The 22,178-nt window shown below is 45.3% G+C and overlaps 1 protein-coding gene across 1 annotated transcript; it reads right to left on the minus strand.

Moving 5' to 3' along the window:
- Positions 1–379: 379 nt before the first annotated feature.
- Positions 380–22,155, minus strand: sugt1 (SGT1 homolog, MIS12 kinetochore complex assembly cochaperone). The gene is made up of 13 exons (XM_076983360.1): positions 22,015–22,155; positions 21,843–21,891; positions 20,965–21,055; positions 20,596–20,665; positions 20,199–20,269; positions 18,379–18,432; positions 14,181–14,209; positions 13,664–13,686; positions 13,356–13,452; positions 11,993–12,100; positions 7,047–7,143; positions 2,901–3,073; positions 380–2,347 (listed from the first exon to the last, which is right to left on the minus strand). Exons 1-13 carry the CDS (start codon positions 22,026–22,028, stop codon positions 2,246–2,248), a joined length of 978 nt encoding a protein of 325 aa, XP_076839475.1. The 5' UTR covers positions 22,029–22,155; the 3' UTR covers positions 380–2,245.
- Between the last annotated feature and the right edge of the window lie 23 nt (positions 22,156–22,178).

Below are 22,178 nucleotides of genomic sequence, written 5' to 3' on the forward strand. Positions count from 1 at the left end.
TTATCATTTAACCCATTATCAAAGAGTTTTTCCCCCCTGAAGCTGTTTATATCTGTCGAGTGATACGAGAGGCTTGCGTACATAACTACGGTGCAAGTGCTATAACTATGGTGCGAGTGCATCTCTCAGTCTTTTTACAGCTTGACGCAGAGACCTTCTCTAAAGAGTGCTGGAGATTCAGGTAAATAATGATGTGCTCACTTGCACGACTTAATGTGGGAGGGGAAAAAAACCAACATGACAGACAAATGAATCCAGCTGCTCTATGAGCCAAAGAAAGCATGAATCAACTGCTACATGTTCACTAAACTGAATGTTTGTGCTGGAACAGGTTATTGGCTTAACAAACCCCCACAAAAAAATGGAACAAAAGCAGAGATGCTGTTTCCAGACCAAGAAAAGTTTATTTACAATGCATCCAATCATAATCAGAAAAGCAAGACCCCTTGAATACATTGTACAAATGACTGAACTGTATCTTGAGGCACAGGTGTTTGACAAGTGTGAACGTACTCAAGCCCTCAATCACTGAACAGAAGATTGAAGAAGGTTAAAAGATAATTATTTTTAAAAGATATTAAATACATCTGTTATGTACGAGATGCTCAAAATGCAGCCAGTCCATCGTCATGGTTTAAACATTCCAAGAAAATAGTATTCACGAGTGCAGGTGCGGCATTTCTAAAACACTCCGGGACAAGTCCTCAGATCCAGAGAAGACCAACCCTCCGCACCAGTGGGGATTCTGCGTTCAATTGTTTTTCTTTTGTCATGAAGTTGTGCCAAAACCCAATAACAACAAACATCAAATGGCCATCCACATAAGCTGCTTAACCCTGTAACGCCCTGCATATCAAATATAATATGTGGCATTTGTACCCTCCTCTTTCAAAAGCCAAAGCATAAAAATGACCAAGAGAAATGTACATCTCTGCATTTTTGAGCCCAGCCTGGAGGGCGACATAGATATGGATCGGAGGTAAATAAACAATAAACTAGATTTTTTTTTCTCGCCGTGTGAAATCGGAAGTGTGGCGTGTGAGCGTGTGAAGACGGTCAAATGCGTGTGTCACATGCTCAATGCGTGAGACTTGAGAGCCCTGATATATTTTTTTATGGGCAAATTATGCTAATTTGCGTTTGATAAGTACGTATCAAATTTGAGGCTGGGTTGTTATTTTTGCTAAATCAATAAAGTCAATTAAAATCCAAGATTCAATATTGCCCCCAGCTTTATTTTATTCATGTTTTAAAAGGTTAGTAGATTCACATACAGTATGTGTAGCAAATTGCAGTAACGTTTAATTTCAGTACTGTACAAGAAAAAGTTGATAGGAAAATACTGTAGGCTACTGGTGTTTAGCCCTATGGATACCGGTATTGATAACTGTGTAGTAGGCTATTCTTAGCTGCCCGAGTTAAAAGTAAACTCCTCCAAAATGAAAGCCATAATGGTAGCTGTTCTTAAAACCTTATCTCATCATCTTTATTAAAAAAAGAAAGATAGTCTGACATTTTGAGACTTCAAAGCAAGTGCTAATCTCTAGTGGTCACACGTTCACGTGACCCCGTAGTATGCTTTGATTTTGTCGCATACTGGAATCTGTACTGCATACTACTATGAGGACCAGTATGCAGTATCCAGTATATACTGAGTGCAGTATGTAGTAGGCTATTTTTTGGTGGTGATGGTGGTATGGTGGTTAGCGCTGCTGTCTCCCAGCAAGGTGGTCTGGGTTCGATTCTTAATCCAGTCCACTCTGTGTGGAGTTTGCACGTTTTCTCCGGGTACTCCGGATTGCTCCTACAGACGTGTGCTAGGTTGATTTGTCACTCTAAACTACCCGTGGGTGTGGGTCTCATGCCATAAAATAAATGAAAGAGAAATGACCAACACATTGCTTTGTAGAATGTGTTGATCGACTTCATCCATAATCGCAAATACCCATCATATCAAATGTGATGCATTAAGGATACATGTTATCCAAATAATAATAATACTTTTACAAAATTGTGATTTTTTTTATTTAAAGGCTCAAAAATTCATGATTTTCATTTTGAAATTTTTTTAATTATTTCATGTGTAGGCTTTATAGGGTTAAGCTGTTTGTGTTAGCCCAAGCTAGTGGGGTCAGGTCCGAGAGACTGGCCAATCATGAGCAAGACAGGGTGAAGAGGGAGGGAAGGAGGCGGGGCCTGTGTGGCGATGACAGAAGTGTCGCACCAGTGGAACAATCGGGGTCTTTCAGTACGGTTTCCACTCCATATCATCAGGGGGATTAACGTCCACTTTCCTTTTGCCAACGTCTGTCCAGTTGGTACTGAGGACCGTGCCTCCCGATTCCGTCTGCGCAAAGATGGAGAATCGATGCGATTAAAAAAATCAGCCGCCCACAGTGGATGTTACTAAGGAGGTCACCGTGCACAAGGAGGTGTTGCTGCTGGAACCCAAGCTCAGCACACCATGATGGTCAAGTGTAATGAGACGGCACTACAGCACTTTAAGATCCACCATGTGCTCTCTCTGCAATGAAAGCATGAGCACTTTTCATAAATAAAGCGAGAGAGACTGATGGAACTGGACTATCGCGCAAATTAAACGTCACTTTCCCGGAGGGAGCTGAACAAAACTTCCCGAGAGATCACAAATATGCTCATCACTTTTTACTTAATGGTGGTTAAATCTTAATTCATTCAGTCTGAAGGGAGAATGGCGCAGTGTGTTACTCCAGAGATTGAGAGAGTCTCGTTTAAAATGTATGCTATTAATATGAGAACATTTTTGGCAGATCAAAAAAAGAACACAGGTGTAAAGGAAACCCTTTTGTTTATATATCAGAGATGAGCAGTACCCGGGGCTACGTGCTAAGAGGCTATCTGCAACACAGGTAACTACTTACGAAGGACTTGTTCATGGCTCGCTTGACCTCGTCGGAGCCGTCACAGTAGATCTGCTGGAAGAGTTTGTTCAGCGCCGCGTCTCCCTCCAGCTTCTCCGTCTTCTCCTCCTCCTTTATATCACCCACCAGCTTGTCCCAGTTACGGGTGTAATGGGAGGAGGACGGATACTGGTCTGAAACAAGAAGGTCAAAAATGGATGAAAATCATTGGGGGGTTTAATACTGCCTGGCTGACGTGATCACATGGTAGAAATTGCCAGCCATGACTTTTTTTTTTTTTTTTTTTTTGGCCCACCTCCACCCCCATCTTTGGAGGACAACTTTGTTTTTATGTACAGATTAAATGGCAATTATAACAAGTATAATATATAGTATAGTGATAACAATATATAATATAGTGATAACAATGTGCAAAGTGATATTGGGGTTAGGTGGACCAAGAAAAGAGGGGGAGAGAAAGAATAAAAAGGGAAAAGACAAAGAGGCAGGAAAAGAAAGAAGAAGAGAAAAAATAAAAAAATTAATAATAATAAATAAAAATAATAATGATAATAATAAAATAAAACACGCAACCAGCTCAAATGACCACTTCAAAGAAGAACAGAAAGTAAACCAAATACATATAGTAAAAATGAGTGCGATGTATGGGTGTGTGTGAGTGTGTGTGTTTATGTGCAACCTAAAAGTGCAACATGGGATAGATGTATGGAATGTACTTACCAGCCAGGGTGGATAGCTGCGACAACATTCCCCCAGAGGCCAGAGGCGGGTAGAGAAAGACCCGGGAATCCCACCCGCCCACGGCCCCCCAAGGAGCGGTGGAGTACCAGAGCCGCACTTCCCAGAAACCCTCACATGCCCGCCCCCACAGGCGGGAGAGAGAGACCCCGGACAGCGCCCCACCAGTCAAGGAGCGCAGATCCGGGGAGACCAGGGTGGCAACCCTCCCCATCACTACATCCAAGCTCAGATCCACACCACCCCCACCACAGAGAGCAGCCGGTCCGGACATCCACATACATCTAGACACACATTCCTTCACACATGTATGCACTCACATATTTAACCCATAAATATACATATATACACATATACATACACATACATACGTACATACATATATATCTACACATACATATACACCCACACACACTTGTCCCCTATACACAACACCCCTGTGTAAGCACCCACAGCCATACCAATCGCACAGTGAACAAACGATGACAGACATCAACAGTATTGAACCCAACGCCCCCACACAAATACGACCGACCCACCCCACCCAGCGGTGCAACCGCAGCGGCGCAGGTCCCCCCGCACGGGCAGGGCCCTAGCTCGGGGGGCCCCAGGCATCGGGCCCCGGGTCCCGCCACCTGACCCCGCAGGGGAGGCCAGCCACCCCGCCGAGGGCCAGCATCTGCTCCCCCCGCACCCCGGCCCCACACCCCAGAGGGAGCGCCACCCAAGCCCCCCGACCACCGCCCGCCAGGGCAAACACATGATATCCCAGGTCGGCAGCCCCGGCCCTCCAGCCCAGAAAGTGGCCGGCACGAGCAGTCTCCCCGGGGTCGACCCCCAGCCACTAACCGGCCCTCCGGGAGCTGAAGTCCCCGCCAACCACCCCGACTAGCTAATGGAACTGATCGGTGGGAACCAAAGAGAATTAAATTCCTCCAACTGGTCTTTAGAGGAAGCAGACATTCTCTCCAGACAGATGTGATCGAGTAATAAATTTTTGTAATGAGTAATATGCAGGTTCTTTTTCGTTTTCCAATTGATGAGGATGGTTTTCTTGGCGATGCATAGGGCAGTGAGAACTGTGTGTGATATGTTTGCCTCTGTATCTAATTCACTGACGTCTCCTAAGATGCAGTCTGGGGGAAGTTGGGATGCAGCTTTTAAACCCCGTGGACAATTCTACACATACCTTCTGCCAGAATTCCTGGACAGGCCTACAATCCCATATAGCATGCATATAGTTATCAATTATATTGCCTGTACAGTGGGTACATATGTTTGATTGTGCTAGGCCCATTTGGAACATCCTTTGTCCTGTATAGTGTGTTCTATGAAGGACTTTGTATTGTATAAGTTGTAAGTTGAGGCTTTTACTTATTTTGAAGATATTTGTACATATGTCGGTCCAGAAATGTTGATCTGGATTAATAAATAGGTCTCGTTCCCATTTGGCTATCGGAAGGGAGATTGAGTCATCAAATTTTAACAATAATTTATACAGTTTTGATAATTTAGGAGTATATAGATTTAAAAATTCAGTTACCCATGGTGATATTTCTAAATTCAGTTGATTGCGGTTGAATCTTTGTTGAATGATGGATTTTAATTGTTGATGTTCCAGAAATCTACTGTTGTTTATTCCATATTCTGATACAAGTTCCTGAAATGTGACAAAGTTTCCATCTTTAATAACATGTTCTAAATTTTTTATTCCCTTGTCATGCCATGATGTGAAACGTAGTACTTTCTTGTTCTGACAGATGTCTGGATTGTTCCAAATGGGTGTTAGTTTGCATGGGATGAGTGGGGACCGAGTTAATTTAAGGAATTCCCACCAGGCTGTCAGTGAAGTATTTATACTATAGCTTTTAAAACAGTCCTGACGCTTAATATTAGAGCTAATGTAAGGTAGGTCTGAGAGTTTTATTTTCCCGCAGAATGCTTGTTCTAGGTCTAACCATGGCCTGTCTATTAAGTCGTATTTGACCCATTTTAAAATGTACTGTAATCTATTGGCTAAGAAATATTGATAAAAATTTGGTAATTCTAAGCCACCATTGCGTTTTGGCTTTTGCAAGGTTTTCATACTTATTCTTGATGGCTTGTTTTTCCATAGAAATTTTGAGATGTTTGAATCTAAGGATTTAAACCAAGCAGCAGAGGGTTTATTTGGGATTAGTGAGAATAAATAGTTAACTTTGGGTAGAACCATCATTTTAATGGTAGCGACTCTCCCCATGAGTGATAGAGGTAAAGCGTTCCAACGTGTGAGATCATCTTCTATTGTTTTTAATAGAGGGATATGATTTAACTGCACCAAGTCTAACAGTTTAGCAGAGATATGTATGCCTAAATATCTAATATTACCTGATTGTAGTGGAGTGTTGGTCGTGTTCTGGTAACTACAATTTATAGGCAAAACTGTTGATTTGCCCCAGTTGATGGAATATTCTGTTATAGAAGAGAAGCTGTCTATAAGCTTGATTGTATTCGGAAGGGAAGCTTGTGTGTTCTGTAGGAAAAGTAATACATCATCTGCGTAGAGACTTATCTTATGGTTTGTGGTTCCTGTGTTAATTCCTGTAATATTTGCATTTTGTCGAATTGCTGCTGCTAATGGCTCAATTAAGAGAATGAAAAGTGAGGGTGATAGTGGGCAGCCCTGCCTGGTGCCCCTCTGCAGAGTGAAGCTTTGTGAGGTGGTGTCGTTTGTCCTAACCCGTGCATTAGGAGAGCTATGTAAGGCTTTGATCCAGTTTATGAAGGATGAGCCAAATCCAAATTTGTGTAGAACTGCTAATAAATATTTCCAGTTTACCCGGTCAAATGCTTTTTCCGCATCTAAAGATACAATGGTAGACTCTAATTTGTTAATTGTGCAGTAATCTATTATGTTTATTAGTCTGCGTGTATTGTTGGCAGATTGTCTACCCTTGATAAAACCTGTCTGGTCTGGATGTATTATAAGTGGGGTGATTTTCTCTAATCTTCTGGCAAGTGCTTTGCAAATAATTTTAAGATCTACGTTTATGAGTGAAATGGGGCGATAGCTGGAAGGAAGTGTAGGGTCTTTGCCTGGCTTTAGAAGTACACTGATGTTAGCAGAATTCATGTCTGGAGACAGTACATGATCTGCTTGAATTTGATTTACCATTCTAAAAAAGGTTGGTTCTAGCACAGACGATAATTCTTTGTAGAATTCTACAGGAAATCCATCTGGTCCTGGAGCCTTGTTATTTGGTAGCTGCTGTAGGGCTTCATGTAATTCGGGCAGAGCAAGTGGTGAATCCAGTGCAACAATTTGTTCGTTTTCCAGCTTTGGGAGATTTATATTATTAATAAATTCTTCAATAGCTGAATCATGACTTTTTTCTTTGCGAAGAGCAAATATGTGCTTTTGATACTGACTCTGAGAGGGAGAGAAGTGCTTGACGCTGGGAAGGATGCCTTCCCCTTCCAGCTTCTCCCACCGGATGGCTTCCGTCTTCTTCATCTTAATCTCCACCTGAGGGAGGTTTGGGGAGGTTGGGGTGGGCAACAAAGACAAAATGAGCAATCCGAGACAGGTCGTTTCTCAACAGTAGCAGGGCGTATGTGAACGGAGCAGACGCTCCCCCCCCCCACCGAGCCCACAAAAGCAGGAAGGTGAATTGTGGGAAGGCACAATTTAAGGTCGTTTCTTCGCACAGCTCCCCAACAGTGGAGGTCTCTCTCATGAAGGTCGCGTGGAGCCACGGCACCGTGTTTGGAGCGCAGCCATGGAGACAGAGGTCATTCAGGGTTCGGGCCAGTGGACGAGGGCGGTTGTTTAGACTCATAAAATGGGTTTGGTGAAAGGAAAATCTCAGTTAAATCTCTTAGCAAAAGCCCTTACATACGCTCATCTCTTTCCAAGCGATTTAGCAGTCAATACTGCTTGATCAAGACAGGCACTTCTAGCAGCCTGGCACAAAGGCATTATCATCAAGCACTTGTCCTTTAGGACAGAACAGAAATATAAATGGGACTAAATTGAAGTCAGTGCCACTGGCACAGCTGAAGCATCAAAGGGCCTTAAATATTGATTTCAGAGGAGGCGAGAGTGCCGTAAATTAAACCCCGTCCGCATAATCAGACGGTCGGCGAGGACGAAAATGTGCGAGAGGACAGAGCAGGAAATTGAGGAGCGGGCAGAGCGACGGCTCCCGGGAGGAGGAGAGCACTTCAAGGAGGAGCCGGCGGCTCCCAGCGGCGCCCACGTTTTTACACCTCTCCAGCTTTTTGCGCACTTTTCAGTGCTTACCATCATGTGGTGGATGATAGCTTGTGGGGTCCAGCCCCCCCCCCTCCTGGCTATACGATATTCATTTCCCCCTCACATCTGTTGAGGATGGGTGTAAGGTGGGCGTGACAGCCATGGTGGGCCAGCTGAATCTCCTGATGGGCACTGGGCTGCCTGACTGTGCCATTAGGTCCATTGAGAGGTGGCAGGAAAAACCCACCACGCCACCGAAAATAAAATAAAACCCCTCCGCATCCGTCGCCGTCGTCAGACGGGTGGTGATCCCCTGGCACATCACGCTTCTTCTACCGTAGCTTCTTAAGCCCACAGCCAGGCAAGAAAGTACCAGGCGAGGGGTGGGAGGGGTTTATGACGCACGCTCCAGTGACGACCAGAACCGCACGATGGCACTGGATTATGAGGCACCTCGTTTAAATAAATAAAGATAGATGAATAAATAAAAGTGAACAAACTGCGGAGGATGACAGGCGTGGAAATTAAAAAGGGGTAGAGGTGGGGGGTGGGGCGCTGTTGTGGGTTTGTTTGGCCAAGGCTGTAGCGTGTCAACCCCCCCCACTACACCCCCGTGTCAGTGTCAGTACTCCACCCAACGAGGCAGCTGGTAATTGGTTCCCCGCCATCCAGCCATCCCGACAGGCATGGCGAGCAAGGTCAGGCAGCCCTCTCCCATGGTGGGGTGGGGTGGGGGGGGGGGGGGGGGGGGGGGGGGTCGGTCGTCTCTTCTGAGGGGTTAAGTAGGTCACGGAGGGCATGCTCATCACGTTTTTGGCAAATAGAAAACGGCAGACTTGGAGAAGGAAGAGGGAGGATGAAGTGGGTTGATCTGTTTATCCTGATCTCCACCAACGCCTCCCAGAAACCTCCCCAAACACACTTGTGAAACTGCAGCCAGTCACTCAAAAAAAAAAAAAAAATGCTGGCATTAACAAGATTAAGTGCAAAGTTCCAGATTTTGACATTCTAATTCGCTTCTGACCCGAGAACGGCCTCAGGCCCTCTCCTTCTCCAAGAGTGAAAGAAAATGGGAGAGGAAAAAAAAAAAAAAAAAAAAAAAAACACCATTATTTGCCAACTCAGACTTCCATGTTGACATTTCATTTGAGGCCATGCTGGAATGAGAGTGAGACCCTCCTCAACATGCCTGCAGGGTGGGGGTCTGGGTGGGCGCGGGTTTACGTGGGGGGTCTGGGTGGGCACGAGTTTACGTGGGCTGCTGCTCCTTACGCTCATCCGTCCGTGAATTCCTGGGTGCCGGTGAGCGCTGATTACACAGTGCACACACCATAACGTATCGTTTGTTGTTCACTACCCACAAACCCTACATGAGCACCAAAGTCTGCCACTTGAAGCCAGCCAGATGTCAGTCAGAGGCATTTTTCATGTAAAGTACAGCTTCAGTAGACAAATCTGATAGTCAGTACTGGTATAGAAATGGACACCCTACGGTTAACACAAGGACCCAGATTGTAATTTACATACCAAAACTGTATAGTATGCAGGCGTTAAAGCACAACAAGCTGTATCCTAATGATGGAACACTAAAATACCATCTAGATGAACGCAGTCGGTCCAAGACCAGGAGAACGGCTTCTCACGCACTTAAATGTGCTGCCTCAGAGTGACTCTGGCTATTACCGCGCAACCGAACGAGGACAAAAACACGGAGGACGAACTCGGGACTGGTGTCCCGTGGACGAGGACGCAGGACGTGCGAGCGGGAGCAGTCCGGCTGCTCCAGAGGAACCCGGCGGACCCTGGGACAAACGGGGCTTTGTGAGGGCTTCAGACCAGCAACCAGCAGCACAGGCACGGGAGAGAATGTGCGAGTGTGGAGAGTGTTTGTGTGTGTGTGTGTGGAGGGTGAGGGGAGGAGGGTATCAGCCAACCGCGAAGAGGACTCCAGACTGGCCCCTCCCCTCTCTGCCCTCATGTTTAAACAGAGCTCTCGTTACACTGCCCCTATACAGACAGGCCATGGTATGCGAGTCTTTCTACCGTTGCCATGGCACACGGTCCAGGGAGGAAGGGAGAGCAGTGCTTTGATGAATCTGACTGGACAGGTCTGGCAAGGGAAGGTTTGACGAGCACACGAAAGCCCCTCCCCCCCGAATCTGCCAGCAACCCTCCACACGCAGCAACCTGGAACGGCTTTGACCGCCGGTCCTGGGCAACGCGGTGAACAGGAGGGGGGAAAGAAAAAAACCTCCGTGGAGTTAAAAAATGAAGGAATGAGGGCACGGCGGTGGGTGAGAAGGGGACACGTAGGAGATGAAAGTGCTCCTGGGGTTCATTTAGGAGCAGAACGTAGCGCCCTCCCGTACCAAAGAGCTGGGAAAGCCCACGTGCACACTTAATCACTTTAGGAGAGTGAAGTAGAGCGATTAAGTGATTAAGTGAGGTAAGAAACCGACTCGGCTCACCACCCTGGCACTGGGGTTTATGCTTCTATAATCTGAAACCTCGTAGAATACCAGGAGTTTTTTTTTTTTAGCACTTGCATTCGAAAACATTGTGCACCTTACGCCCTCTGCGCTAAACATCCTGACAATGCCTCTCCACTAATTTATGTTCCGTCACTAGGGGGTATGTGCTAAGCCTGTTGCCAAGCGAGAGTGTGTGCGCAGAGATGTGATGTCTGCTCGCTTGGAGGCACGGGGGAAAAAAAAAACAACGAGTACACAAGACAGCAAGAAATCAAATCTTCAGAGTGAACGTCAGAGGCGCGGCAGGCGCCAACGTCCTGGATAATGATGATGCAGAAAGAACAGCGCAACAAAACAACGTAAATCAACGTTACGGCCCCATTCAGCTTGGGAATGTAACCTCAGTCAATAATGTGGCAGTATTTATCTTAGCGATAGGATTCCAATCAATAATATTTATTATTCAGCTTAGATATGTAACCTAAATCAATAAGATGGCATCATTTAGCTTTGGGCTGATGAGGCGATATCTACTGACGTGACGATGCACATTCATCAAAAGTGCTTTCTGAAGGACGTGGCTGGGGCAGAGAGCCAGGGGTCAGGATGACATGCTCAAGTGTGGAGAGGACCAACACAGGTTAAGAAAGCTAAACCTAGTTAATGTTGTATAGCGGGTAAACATTTTAAACGGACAAAAATACCATTACCTCACTATGTATTATGAATGTTATGTCTTGCGACATATTAAAGCTCTTGTGAAAGTTAGAACATTAGAAAGTCTGTGCTGTGTTAAAGGGCTGATGTAATTTTCGTTGCCTGTGATCTCAGAATCCCGAAGGCTACGACAACTGTTTACAATCCACAAACAATACATGAAGCCCCAGTTCGTCCCCTGGACATGAACGTAAACCTTAATAACGCACGTTAGGGTTTTAGTGTCACAGGTTATGGTGCTTTTGTTCTTTAAAAGACTGCAGTGTCTGAAAGATTCACACCCCAGCTCACAACAGGCTTCCCATGCCGGCGTTTAAAAACGCTCTTCTTTAAAATAATCACATCATTTCAGTGTCAAAACGTGACACGTTGTACTGGGTGTAGTTGTCACTGGTATTAAATAAGCATCTCCATTGGATCACCAACTTATTGTTGTGCTGATACACCAGATTGTAAATGTGTGTGGAAATGTGGATAGTAGCACACAACACACGTTAAACAACTAATATAAAACATTTTAAAACAAAAAATGAACCCGTAACTGCCCGTCCACACGGCTTCTGCCATCGCCCCCCCCCCCCCCCCCCCCCCCCCCCCCCCGACTGCCCTTTGCTCACCTGGTCACTCTGGTAACACACCTAGTGATGTCATGCAAAACCCCTGCGGTTACAAGCTCCAAACAGCTTGTTTATTAATTTATTTCTGGAGTGCGAAATCTGCTACTGTCCATTAACGACGTTCGGCTAATGACACGACGGCGCATTTGTTCGGTTCATTAAAGCAGCGAGCCAGACATTCGCGTGCGCGGGGGAGTGCGCCAGAACTAGGACGCCCTCTCCGTTCGGTGCCGGTCTACGTCACGAAGCCGCAGAGCACGCACGGGCCGTTCAGGCCAAGGCTGGAGCCGCGAGCTACGTTGCTTTAAGACCCACCTTGGTGGAGAGAACCTTGTAAGTGCTCTGTTCAGGAACCACAGGGTGTTGAAGGTGCACGTTTAGGCAGTAATCCTGTCCGGACGGAAGCTTCACCTCTGCTTTCAGCTGTGGAGAGCGAACAGAAAGAAAATCAGACCTTCAGTCTTCCAGAAAGCACAGCGCTGAACAAGAGCTGGGAACTATTTTGAGGCAATTAAGGTGAAGTAACGTTTTTAAAGATCAGCATTCTTACAGAAGAGAGACAGGATGAGGAAAACCCTTACTCAAAATTTCAATTCATAGCCTGCCAACTTCCTGTGGCCAAAGATTACAACTTCTTACGCCATTTTCACACAACGTCCAACAGCCCTGGTGAGGCGGTCATGGCTGCAGATGAGATTAAAGATCTGCAAATATGTGTGGAGGGGCACCAGTCCCCATTTTAATGACAAAAAAAGGGTGTGTGTGTGTGGGTGGGGGTTACAGGAGGAGGGCCCTGGCCCCGGGGTTCTCCACCCCCTCCTGCGGCCCTGCCGTGAGGGGCCCCGTCACCGCGCCGGTGTGGCGTGGAGGCAGGAGCGTGGGAGCAGGAGCGGGGCGGTGGCGGGCGTGTGCCAGGGAGCTGGGGAGGGCCCCCTCATTACGGCCGCGCGGGCTGCTGGGAGATCCCGCTGGGAGTCGGAAAAACAGCCCGCGGGCAGATTCCCCCGGCTGAGAGGCATCCATATTTCATCTCATCTCCATCTCATTTGCAAGCAAATTATTACACAAAACTCACATTTTCCGTAATTAATTTATAGAAGCCACATCAAACAACACAGCAGCACTTTGATTTCCGTGCCGTTTTCTTTCTCTCTCTTTTTTTTTTTTTTGGATGGCAGAAAAAGGGATGAGACAGATGACGGGTGGGAACAGGAGGGGCGTGAGATGGTGTTCTCAGGAACGTTGAGCTTCCCCTCCCCGTCCTCCTAATCCGAAGACTTTGTGAGCTCACGCGTGCGACGGCTCACGCCAGCGTACGGCGCCATGTTAGCGGCTGTGCCCGTGTGTGAAACACCCGTCCAGATCTCTGAGGTTTGGGAACAGACTCGCACGACCCAGCCAGGATTCGATTACGCATGCTTAGAGTTCTGGGGCAAACTGCTTTCATCTAGACATCATGCTGAAGGAAGAGCTGAGAACATCGTCTTTAAGTGGTTCCTAATAAAGTTACCGCATTCAAATTCATCTGAACATGACATGAATAGACCACAATCAATACCACAACATTGAACACCAGGACTAATGGCGTCTCAATTCATAACCAACAGCCGACGCTGTAATTAAAAACGAACAGGAATTTGAAAAATGTGCTCAAACAGAAGAAGGAATCAGAAGATACCTGCTTCTCTTCGATGGTGATACGGACATCCTCTTTTTTGACGTTTTTTACCATCATGGTGACGGTGACTTGGGATTCTGTCTGGTACCAGTCATGTCTGAAGGGACAAAGGAGAACTATGAGAGCTCCCCCCAGAGCGAAGCACCAGATTTAGCATCACTGACATAGTAGCTCATTCCCAACAGCCAGGTCTCTTCCAAGCATACTCATAAGATATTCATTTGACGTTTGGATCTAATGTGCACATTGGCATTACAGAGCATTATGTGGTATCACAATACACGAGGCCGTAATTCTACCCCACTTACTTGATGAGCGGGCCCGCGCTTTGCTGTTGAACGTGTGGCACATTCGAGTGTTTGTGAAATCCAGGTGGGCGGGGGGAGTAAAGACAAGCACACCACAGATCAGTAAAACCCACCAAAAATAATTTCTCATCTTCCGTGTTATTTCCTGCAGAGCTGGTTGAAAGATATAAAGTAAGCAACAGTGCCCCCACATGGGCAAACGCGGTATCGTGACTTCTTTCAACAGCGAGCGTCCTTTGACTGCTGCCGCACCCCTGAGGGATGCCGCTACACTGTTTGCTATGCACTGCAGAAAATCTAACTTGGAGAAACAAGGCAGGGAACACAGATCTGGGGAATAATAGCAACAACAAACAGATTTAATAGTTTTATGAGAATTTTCGTAGAGCTGCAGGAACAGAGGGGAAGGCAGGTGGACAGGAAGATGACAATGTAGACACAAGCGTCCTTGACACGTTAGCACTGGCAGCTACTTAGTTCTGGTGATACAAATGGCAGATGAAGAAAGTGTACGTACCAAATTTGAGGATCCATTCTGGTTGTGTGCTGTTTCGATGAGTGAAAAAAGAACACAGGTGATAATTAGATGAACTACCAGTGAAGGAAAGTTAAAAGTAAAAAAAAAAATCAGTCCCCTACAAATAATATTTGCTTGCAACAAAATCGATGCACAGTTGCTTAGATCATCCAGCACAACTCAATGAACTCCGTGCAAGTTGGTCTTTGCCATTAACAAACAACATTAACAAATCTGTGATTGACTCATCACCTCATGTGCATGATGAAGGCAGAGATGAAGGCAGGGCAGGCTGATCTCAACTACCACTATCCCTTTCTGAACCAGTGTGTGTGTGTGTGTGTGTGCGCGGAGGGGGACCATTCAAATCGCAGCTCGGTTTAACACCGTGCAGTAGCTGTAATATGTTGGGAGTCTGTTTACGGCAAGTCTCAACAGTCTTTCAAACTGTTCCTGCCATACCCAAACTCCCAGCCTTAGAGTCGAAGAGCTGTTTGCCATTCAGAGCACATTTCTCGCAAGCATAAATATGAGCCTAAGAGGTCTTTTTCCCCCAGTATTAAGCCGTTATGTCTCATAAATTATTAAATATTTTCATAAACAGTACGAGACGGAGCTCGCGAGCATCCGAGAGTGCATTAACGCCTAAAATGAGGTCGCGTTTCAAAAGAAAGGGGGGGGGGGAGTTAAAAATGGGGGAGAATAAAATAAATCCCTGTGGATATCCAGGCTTGATCTATATAAGAGTCAGAGTCTGCAGGGGGGGGGGGGGGGGGGGGGGGGGGATGAAACAGCCAAAAAGAGGAGACAGATGGTAAATGTCACTTATGGCATGAAAGGGATGTGTAACCCTCTACAATAACCCCTCAATGAGAGGGGAGTGTGGGAAAAGGGGGGGGGGGGGGGGGGGGGGGGGGGGGGGGGGCAGTGTGATCAGCAACAGATACTTCACATTATGAACGCTTACTGCCAGAGCTGTGGTGCCTGGTGCCACAGACATCAGCTGAGGGCTCTCACCGCGAGTCCCTGACGAGCAAATCGACACTCGCTCCACCTCCGAGCGAGAGCAGCAGGCACTCCGGGAGTGACGTGGCCGCGACGCCCCCGCCTCTCCGAGCACGCCGCTCGATTCTTAAAGCGCCTTCGAAAGAGCCCGGCAGCGGCGGGTCCCAGAACAACGATCCCGCTGTGGCCACGTACAGCGCTAACAACCCAATAATGGCTTCCAGATAAAAGCGTCGGATGCCCGCTGGTGGCAGGTTCAACGGCGCGGTTACGCTCGGCCGCATTTGCGCTTGTTTGTTGCCCCGAGGCGTTCAACTGAACACGCCGTGTCTAAGAATAGCCGGCCTCCGCGCGAGAGACTGCACCAAGCCAACCGTTGGGTTCACGTGCCAAGTCAGTGCAGCAGTCATTGAATACATGTGGACGTTTAGACTGTGGGAGCTGGGGGGGTGGGAGACATAATGTATGTCCTGGAGACGTACATTACCGCTACTACAGTCCTCAAAGCAGAAAAAAGTCCGATAGGCGAGATGAATGTTTTGAGGAGACAGTGTTACTTTATTTGGAAGACAGTTGGAGTTGCTCTGAAAAATGTACACCCCCACCGAGAGATTCTGAAGTCAAAAGATCTGTGCTGCGTGATCAAACCACAGTAATCTGCAGATGTGTAATAGTGTAGTGCTAGCACCATTTGTGAATGACAAAGCAGTTTTGGGAATTTTGGGAAAGAGAGCAGTGGCAGAAGCTAAAGAGAAGGCATATAGCAAGCTGTATGAGAAGTTGGACACTAAAGAAGGGGAAAAGGATCTGTACAGATTGGCCAGACAGAGAAACTGTGATGGGCAGGATGTGCAGCAGGTTAGGATGATAAAGGATAAAGATGGAAATGTGTTGTCTGGTGAGGAGAGTGTCTTGGGAAGGTGAAAGGAGTATTTTGAGAAACTGTTGAATCAATAGAATAAAAGGAAAAGAAGGTTAGAAGAGGTAGAGGTTGTGAATCAGGAAGTGCCTCAGGTGACCAAGGAGGAAGTAAGGGCTGCAATTCAGAGAATGAAGTGTGGTAAGGCAGTTGGACCTGATGATATTCCAGTGGAGGCATGGAAATGTTTGGGAGAGACAGCAGTGGAGTTCTTGACTGGGTTATTTAACAGATCTTGGATGGTCACAAGATGCCTGAGGAGTGGAGACGAAGCGATTTTCAAGAATAAGGGTGATGTTCAGAGCTGTAGTAATTACAGGGGAATAAAGTTGATCAGTCACAGCCTGAAAATCTGGGAAAGAGTAGTGGAAGCTAGGCTTAGAGGAGAGGTAGAGATCTGTGAGCAACAGTATGGTTTCATGCCAGCTAAGTGCACCATAGATGCTATGTTTGCTTTGAGAGTGTTAATGGAGAAGTATAGGGAAGGACAGAAGGAGTTACATTGTGTGTTTGTTGACTTAGAGAAAGCTTATGATAGAGTACCGAGACAGGAGTTGTGGTATTGTATGAGGAAGTCAGGAGTAGCAGAAGAGTATGTGAGGGTGGTGCAGGATATGTATGAGAACAGTGTGACAGCAGTGAGATGTGTGGTAGGAATGACAGACGGGTTTAAAGTGGGGGTAGGACTACATCAGGGATCAGCCCTGAGTCCCTTCCTGTTCACAATTGTCATAGACTGACGGACGAGGTTAGGCAGGAGTCCCCTTGGACTATGTTTGCTGATGATGTTGTGATCTGTAGTGAGAGTAGGGAGCAGGTGGAGGTGAGCTTGGAAAGATGGAGGAGTTTGATCCGCTGTGGCGACCCCTAAACAGGAATGGCCGAAAGCAGCAGCCCTGGATAAGACAGTCTGCTAAATGCCAGAAATGTAAATTTGTGCATTTACATTTCATACACACCCACCTCCCTCCCATAATTGCACCAGGAAGAGATAACTGCCATTTCACTGGCATCACAGAAAGGCTCAGGAAAAGGCACTATGGTTTGCCTGCAAAAACTCACAGAAACATTCATTTGTACCCTAATCAAAACACACCAGATTAAAATGAGTATTTCGACACTAGATGAAGACACAAACCTCAGATGCAAAGCTTTATGCTGGCCAAATTACTGATGTTCAAATGTAGGACATGAACACAGAACAGGATGTCTGCCATCATCTGCCAGAAATGTAGTAGGACAGGACTACTACCAAGTATTTCAATGCTACGCTATTTGAGCTGTTATCACATTAAACAGATACACTTCTCATACCGGTCAGTAAAACTGGACAGGGGTTAGGACTACACTGACCACAAACCCACCCAACTGGTTCAGGAAGGACTGAAAAAGCAGCACCCAGCACACTTGGGTTTCCTCAGTAACTAACCCCAGAGTTTTGTCCTAAGAGAAGCCTCGGGTTCACCGGAACATTCAGTGAGAAACGACTGTGTAAATACATTCGGTTAAACAAAACTGATTAACGTGACCTCTGACCCAAATGCCCCATTTTCGAAAAACTTGGGATCTACTTATAAACTACAATATCCATAAAAAGTAACCAGTCGAATTAAAAGCAGTACTGAAGCCACTTTGTGTTCTGCATGTGGGTGAAAATCAATTCTACTCAATTCCTCCTCCAGCCTCACTGAAAGACCTGCCTGCTGTATCTTTTGCAAGTGATGCAATGGGCTTTACGTTTGAGAACACAAGCCTTGATTGTTTCATTGAGTACTGTTGGACCATCATAATCTGAGACTTGTTGATTCCAGAACTTTTTAATGCAACTACTGACATTGTTTCACATCTTGTTTGCATGGTCTGATGTTTCCTTAATTTGGGAAACTTGATGGAAGGAAAATGATTGACAGTTCTGGAACTTCAAAATTTCGTGGAGTTAGACATTGACTGAGCGGGACTTCTCCAGATTACTACTATGAACTAATTAAAATAATCCAGATTTCTCCAGATTACTACTATGAACAAGGCATTCCTTGTGCCCAGTGTATGTCCACTCCTATTAACAAACACACAATAAATGCACTGGCTACTATAAAAGTTTTTCCAAGCAGACAATGTAGCTATATCAAGTATCATGTCCTTTGTTGTATGTAAATTTGATTAATTATTCTGCTATATGGACCTTATATCTTATATTAAAAACTGAATAGTATATATAAAAAAAACTGTTCATAGAATATTTTGCCCATTGTGTCAGGGCATGATTAAACTTACTCTCCATCATGTCTTCACAGAGTTTGATCCACATCTGAAAAGCTTCATTGGAAGCTGCAGGAAATGAATAAAAAACTGAAGAATAACAATTATGTAAAGTAAAAGACACAAAAAGCTTTGAGAGCAAATCAGAGACGGCTGTTTTCATATTTCACATTGTTTCAGAACAATGTGGAGTACTTTTCCGAACTTTGTTATGCTGAATGGGAAAATGCAGGTAGCACGGAGGAGTGATTAGACAATAAGGTGACAACATAACAGCAGTACTAATAAGCAGAATAAATAAAAGGAAAATACACTGCTCACAAGAAGTTAGAAATGTTTGGCTTTTGGGTGAAATTTATGGAAAATGTAAAAAAGTTCACACAGCAGTGCTCTTCCATGAAAGTATGGAATTTAAGTATAAGCATGCAATGGTGATTTCCTCATCTGAAACAACTGATTGAAACAAAAGTCAACAACAGTGGTTGGTATTCCAACAAAAATGTCAAAAGTTGTCATGCGCCCTTGAGCATCAATTACAGATTGACAACAACATCTCACGCTTTTCACAAGTCGACTTACTGTCTGCTGAAGACTCTCAGGTCATTGAGATTCTGGGGTACAGAGTTACGAGCCTCTACACAGCAACTCAGCTGACAGGTATTCTCATTTGAGGAACCCCAGTCTCCAGCAGCCGTTCCCTAATGATGTGACCTCCATGAGCTGGAGTCATCCATGAAGATGAATTAGGTCTGTGTTGTTCATGCAGAGGCACAATGACTGGATTAATGATTCTATTCAAGTAGTTTGGGATTGTCACAAAGCGTAGGGCAGTTCTGTATGGACTAGACACACATGCCCACACCAACACTACCACCAAAGGCTTGTCTGGCGACAACAGTAACGTCTCCAACATCATTGTCGGCCATCACTTCTGCTCAGCGCGAATCGACTTTCATCGGTGAACAGCAACGAGGCCCACTGGTACCTCATCCAGCATAACTGCTCCTTGGCCCATTCAAGACGATGTCGCCTGTGCCTGGTGCCATAGTCAGGTACACTGGCAGGTCTTCTAGCACGCAGACCACTCTAATGTAAACAATCCCGTATGGTCTGACATAACATTTGGATGCCTCCGACATCCATTAAATGTGTCTGGAGTTACGTGGCATTTATCATCCAGTTCCGCAGGGCACCATACACAAATGAAGCGGTCATCAGTGTGGGATGTGGCCAAAGAACCTTCACTTCTATTCTTTCCTGTGACTCTTCCAGTCTCTCTGTTGCAACCTGCTGATGACACTTCGTGACAATCTAAGCGCAGGAGACACTTCCATCTGAGAAGATCCTGTTTGAGGCCTCACAGTGGTGAGGTACTGTCCATCAACTGTTAGGTGTTGTCTTGGTCTCATGATGTCAACATGTGAACAGCATGATGAGGAGGACTGTTTAAATACCAATTCTAATTGAACCAGGAAATTCATTGGTCAATTCAGGAACCAAACACCTGTTGTGAAATTTGCTGTTGAGCTCCTTATTAGAGAACAGCAAGTTGTGTAAAAAGTACTGAAACAGATGTACTGAACAGTTGGACATGTGCATTCAGAAGTTGAGAAGGTCACAATAAGTTCACATGTAAAGTGTATTACAGTGTATTTTTGGCTCATCCTGAAATTTCACCCAAAAGCCAAATATTTAAAAAGCCAAAAATAACTTTGTGAGTGTATGTAAACATAAAGATACCAGTGATTCCGCTTGGCCTTAAAAGCTTTTAAGTTGTTTCCGCATACTTTTGTACACATGCATGAAGACCGGGTGAGACTTAACTAGACACTCACCATCAAGCTCCTGTCCTTGTGTGAAGGACTTGTGTGCCGCAGTGACGTCACCGAGATGATATTCTGCGATTCTGGAAAGAGCATAAATGCACATGTAACAGAGAGCATACAGTGAACAAGACACTGAAGCAAAACACGCTGTGGCAGTCTGGTGAAAAGCGCCGTGCAAAAGCATTGCAACTGCTTTCCATCTTGAAGCAAAAGTCAGAAGTGCCTAATAAGCCATGATCTCGGATAGCACAGACCTTACTGGCATAGTTCAGTTGGATAAATTGTGTGTATGGCTGTTCACTGACCAATCGGAAGTCAGCATTAAAACATCCATAACCAACGTAAAACATGATAAACAGACATTTCTGGGTGGTTTGATACTGGGCGAGACAAACGTGGCACTCACCCTGCTCTCAGGAAGGCAACAGCCATACCAGGCCGAAGCTGCTGTGCTTTCTTAGCATCATTAATTGCCCCTGAGAATTACAACAACAACAAAAATCGCTCGTCAGTCCATTACATGGTACCTAATGATGTAGTTATGAGGGATATAAAAAGAGCGATTAAAAAGAGACATGTACACGTCTAAAACACAGAATGGCTACAAGACATGATGGCTACAAGAGTTTCATTTCGAGAATGCAACTCAATGAAACTTTCACTTTCAAAAGTCTGAAAGCGCCAAGAGGACTAAAACTGCCACAGAGCCTTTAATTGCCATAGCAGAACTGATTAAAAAAGACAGAAAAAGAGATTCAGACGCATAAATTCTTACTGTCGTAGTCTTTCAGCAGTATGTGTGCGTAAGCCCGCTGACAGAGCCACTCCGCATTGTCGGACACCTCTCCTAAAGCCACATTCAGCTCCTATCAACACAGAGCCAACGAACTCCTTATTCGCAAACTGAACATTAAAGTTTTAATAAAAAGCCTTGCACTGTTTTTTTTCTGCACAAGGCTTGTCATCTAGCCACAGGTGTAATAGCCGAGTGGTATACTGTGGATGTGAATAATGATCACACCTTGGGCTAAACTAGCCAAAACGTCCTCTGAGTGCAGAGGGTCTAGAAAGGTTCATAACGTTAATTAAAAGGGTCTATTTTAACATACTCATAACTGTGGACTGTAAATAAAATATAAAAGCCTGTGTGGTGTCTGTGATACATACAACAAAGTTACAGGTTAGCTAACTATATAGTTAGCTAGCTAACCAACTAGCTAGAAAGGTGACAACGTACTTAACCTGACCAAAGACAACAAGCTAAATTAGTGAAGATACACAAATTCACTACACATCAACTAAAGACCTTAAATAGGAAAGGAATTAATAAATCTGTTAAACGCCAGTTAAGTAGCTATCTTACCTAGCTAGTTAGCTTCTTACACAACACAGCTAACTAGCTAGCTAACCTAGTTATTGTAAACTTAGGCTCAACTTTAATTCGGAGAAAAGTACTTAACATCTAAAGCCAGGCGACCTTTGCTTATAGGTCAGTTTTTTCTTGTATAGTATTAAGACTTGTATAGTATTATGTAGTCCGCTAGCTAATGTAACATGAGTCCAGGGAACACGCTAGGTGAGCTAGCTGTGCTAGGCTAGCTGTGTTTTGTAGCTAGCTACACATTAACGCTAGCAGCTAGAACGTTAACTCACCTCAAGAGCTCGTTTCGGGTCTTCGTCTATGAAAGTGTCTGTAAAACTCCTGCAATCAGAATATATATATATATATATTTATATATATTTTTTTTTTATTAGCAGACACCTGCAGAGCATTTTAACACGAATTATCCAGAAGGTTCTTAAAGGTATGAAGCTAACTAGCTACCTATTGCTTGCCATGAGTCCGTCGCCAGTGCTCCTGTGGTGGACGTCTAGAAAGTTCTGGAAGTAGACGAAGCTTCTGACCGCCGGAGCGCCATGTAAATATGAGGAGCTGTCAGCCTCCACACTTCCGGTATAGTCGAGTTATGGGTAGACACCCGACAAAAA

The sequence above is a fragment of the Brachyhypopomus gauderio genome, chromosome 20 (assembly GCF_052324685.1).
Source record: "Brachyhypopomus gauderio isolate BG-103 chromosome 20, BGAUD_0.2, whole genome shotgun sequence".
In the NCBI taxonomy this organism is placed as follows: Eukaryota; Metazoa; Chordata; class Actinopteri; order Gymnotiformes; family Hypopomidae; genus Brachyhypopomus; species Brachyhypopomus gauderio.